Genomic DNA, 3,852 nt, shown 5'->3' with positions numbered 1-3,852 from the left:
CAGTGAGCGCAAATATAGCGTTTTTGACAGGGAGTTGCTGGCCCTGCACCTTGCGACCCGGCATTTTTGTTTTTTTCTCGAGGGTCGGAGTTTCACCGCCTACGTTGATCATAAACCCTTGACATTCGCGATGTCCAAGGTCTCTGACCCGTGGAGCGGGCGCCAGCAGCGCCAGCTGGCAGCCATTTCCGAGTTCACAACTGACATTCAGCACGTGGCTGGTAAGTCCAACTGCGTGGCCGACTGTCTATCCCGCGCGCTGGTTTCTCCCGTTTACGTTGGCATAGACTTTGACGCTATGGCCGCTGATCAACGGGCGGACCCGGACGTCCTTGCCCTTCGGTCTGAGCAGACGGGCCTTGTACTGGAGGACAGACCCGTGTGGAACGGCGGGCCTAGCCTGCTTTGTGACGTTTCCACCGGCCGACCACGCCCTGTAGTTCCACTTTCGTGGCGTCGTCGCGTTTTCGACTCCGTACACGCCCTCTCTCATCCAGGCGTCCGGGCCTCGGTCAAGCTGGTCAGCTCTAGGTTCGTTTGGCCGGGCCTTCGTAAATCGGTGAAAGAATGGGCAGCGGCGTGCATCCCATGCCAACGCGCTAAGATCCATAGGCACACACAGGCGCCCCTCGAATCCTTCCGCGTTCCAGGGAGGCGTTTTGATCATGTACATGTGGATCTGGTTGGTCCCCTGCCGCAGTCACAAGGTTTCACGCACCTTTTGACTGTGGTGGACCGCACAACCCGTTGGCCTGAGGCAGTGCCTCTGGCGTCCATTACAGCTGCAGCAGTGGCCAGGGCATTTTTGTCAACGTGGGTTTCGCGTTTCGGTCCCCCGCCGACATCACCTCAGACAGGGGCCCCCAGTTTGTTTCCGAGCTTTGGTCTGCCATGGCTGACGGCCTGGGTGTCAAGGTCCACCGAACCACTGCGTACCACCCGCAGGCCAACGGGATGTGCGAGCGTTTCCACCGGTCGCTTAAGGCCGCGTTCCGTGCTTCTCTCACAGATGGCAACTGGGTTGACCGCCTCCCATGGGTTTTACTGGGGTTGCGCTGCGCGGTTAAAGAAGACCTCGGGGTTTCCCCGGCTGAACTTGTCCTCGGTCAGCCCCTCCGGGTTCCCGGGGAATTCTTGCCCGAGAGCCCACCCCCGTGCTTCGCTCCCTCTGTGCTGTCTCTCCGTCCCCCAAGAGACTCGTTTTCTCTTCCTGGCCCAGTGCACCATTGTCTGCCTGACACCTTTGTTCCGAGGTCGTTGGACTCTTCGCAGTTTGTTTTCGTCAGGCATGACGCTCATAGGCCTCCGCTGCGTCCACTGTATGACGGCCCCTTTAGGGTTATTCAACCGGGCCGGAAGCATTTCCTTTTGGACTTTGGGGGTCGTCAGGAGACTGTTTCTATTGACAGACTTAAGCCGGCACATGTGCTGCAGGATGATCAGTTGGTGCCGGCTCAGGCCCCCGCCGTGGCCGCCCGCCTTCCACTGGACTGGACAACCCTGCTTCTTCCTCTGGGAGCACCCCCCACCTGGCAGGGCCCGAGCTATCTTCAGCTTCTCCTGGCCGCCCATGCCAGCCTGGTCCTCAGGCACGTTTCCCCTCAGCCAGCTCTCCACCTCCCCGGTTCAGCCGTTCTGGCCGTTTGATTAAGGCAAGGGTTCTGGACTAGGGGATGACCCTACTGGGTGTTCGGGGGGGCATGTGTGGTGGACCACTGGAGGGCTCCACTCACACCCAGTCCTCAGGAAGTGTTGTTGTTATGTTTTGGAGGGAAAAGAGTTCAGTTCTGTGGTGATGAGAATAAACGACGAGTGTTAATCGGGAGCTCTCGTGTCGTCTGTGTTTACCTCCACACTATCAATATTGTTCCTTATACTGAGGCAATAATTGTTATTCTTTCACTGACAAATTCAAAAACTGCAGCAAAAAAGTAGCTGGAAACATACAACAGAAATTGGCAGTACTAAAGAGGCCGATCACAATAGCTGTGGGCTGTGTTCACCTGGCTTGTAATTACATCATTAAGGAGGTGCACATCAAGTTGCTCCATAGGTTATGGCGCAGGGTTTCAGAGGAGTGTTGATATAGTGCAGAATTCCCACTGAAGCATACATCTTCAGTATCAGTGAGCTCTAACTCAAATGTTGTGAAGCTGTGCACTTGGTTAACAATGGCATAGAAAGGTTTTCTAACTCACCACTTTTATCTTTGTCTTTCTTGTCTTTTTGTTAGGGAACTTGTCCAGAGCATCTTTCCACAGAAAAAGACCTTATTTCATTCCTGGTTTCAGCTCCTGGTTCTGTTTTGTGTTTTGGCCTTAGGCTTGTGTTACACCCTGTCCAGCAGCTCACTGTCATTATGGCAGAACTTCCCACTGCAGGAACACTACCAGTGGTTTTTAAACCAAAGCAGTAGGGTTAATGCACCTGCTTATCGCATTCATCCCAAACACAAAGTTATATTAAACAAAACCACTGAACCTTCGACTGTGCGATCTACCTCCCTTCAGTACCATCAAGCCTATCCACGCAACTACCATTTTCTTATGGATAACACAGAGGTTTGCAAGGACAAGATCCCATTCCTGGTCCTCATGGTTCCAGTGGCACCAAAAAATGTGGCAGCTCGGGACGCGATCCGGCAGACATGGGGCAAAGAAAACACAGTTCAGGGTGAGCTGGTACTCACTTTATTTATGTTGGGTGTCTCTAGAGAAGATGATGTTGAGAAGCTCAAACAGGAAAATTTGAAGCACCATGACCTGATCCAGAGTGACTTCATAGACAGTTATCTAAACCTAACAATCAAAACAATGGTGATCATGGACTGGCTAAGTACACACTGTCCTGCAGCAGCCTATGCCATGAAGATTGACTCTGACATGTTTCTGAATGTTGACAATCTAGTAATCATGCTAAAACAGCCGGGCATCCCCAAGACAAACTACCTGACAGGGATGCTTATGTGGAACAGACCAGTCGTTCGTTCCAAGAACTCCAAGTGGTATGTGCCTGAGGAAATGTATCCAGAGTCTGAATACCCGACCTACACGCTGGGTATGGGATATGTCTTTTCCAATGATCTTCCAGAGAAATTTGTGGAAATCTCAAAATCAATCAAACCCTTTAACATTGAGGATGCTTATATTGGGATGTGCATGAAAAAGCTTGGACTTGCCCCCACGGCACCACCAAAACCCTCGCAGTTCAAGGCCTATAACTCTGCATATAATCGCTGTGAATTCTCCCAGGTCATCACATACATTCTTGGTTCTTCTAAACAGCTGCTGAATTATTGGACAGACCTGAAAAAGCCTGGGCCACCTTGTCCTTAACACCTTAACTGTAAACTAGAGTTTTAATGTATTTATAGATTGTTATACACTACTGAAGTTATTTTTTTTTTTTTAAATGTGATTTAGGGTTACTTGTTTGGAAAGGTGAAGGTGAACAATTGCTTGATGTGTAAGGTTTTATAGGTTTACCAGGTCTGATCAGGGTGCACTTTTACATGTGTGATTATTATGTGAGAATGCTGAGGTTACTTAAATGTGTTTACAAATAATACAGCTGGGGTTAAACTTTAAATTGACTGCTAGTGAAAGTATAAATATTTTAAAAGATTATAAGGTTTATTTTACATATTAAAATATATTTAAATTAAATGGACTGTTCTTATTTATTTGAATGTAATTAATATGTGTTTCCAAAACCTCAACCTTTCAGTGTCATTCACATTCTTGAGTCTATGATAATACCACAGTAGAGCACTGTCCTGTTTTGTTTTCTGTCACTGGGATATCTGGGATCCTTAAAAGCCCTTAGAAGACAGTTTCTGATATACAAAAAGTT

General features: G+C 49.1%; 1 protein-coding gene across 1 annotated transcript; it reads left to right on the top strand.

Annotated features, from left to right (window-relative positions):
* The first annotated feature begins 2,056 nt into the window (after window positions 1-2,056).
* Window positions 2,057-3,642, top strand: LOC102078163 (beta-1,3-galactosyltransferase 1-like). Its single transcript, XM_019360202.2, has 2 exons — window positions 2,057-2,061; window positions 2,234-3,642. The coding sequence occupies exons 1-2, from the start codon at window positions 2,057-2,059 to the stop codon at window positions 3,333-3,335; spliced, it is 1,107 nt and encodes a 368-aa protein (XP_019215747.1). The 3' UTR covers window positions 3,336-3,642.
* Window positions 3,643-3,852: the final 210 nt, after the last annotated feature.

Source organism: Oreochromis niloticus, linkage group LG6 (assembly GCF_001858045.2).
Source record: "Oreochromis niloticus isolate F11D_XX linkage group LG6, O_niloticus_UMD_NMBU, whole genome shotgun sequence".
Classification (NCBI taxonomy): Eukaryota; Metazoa; Chordata; class Actinopteri; order Cichliformes; family Cichlidae; genus Oreochromis; species Oreochromis niloticus.
The sequence above is the reverse complement of the archived record's forward strand: the minus strand, read 5'-3'. Positions and strand labels throughout refer to the sequence as shown.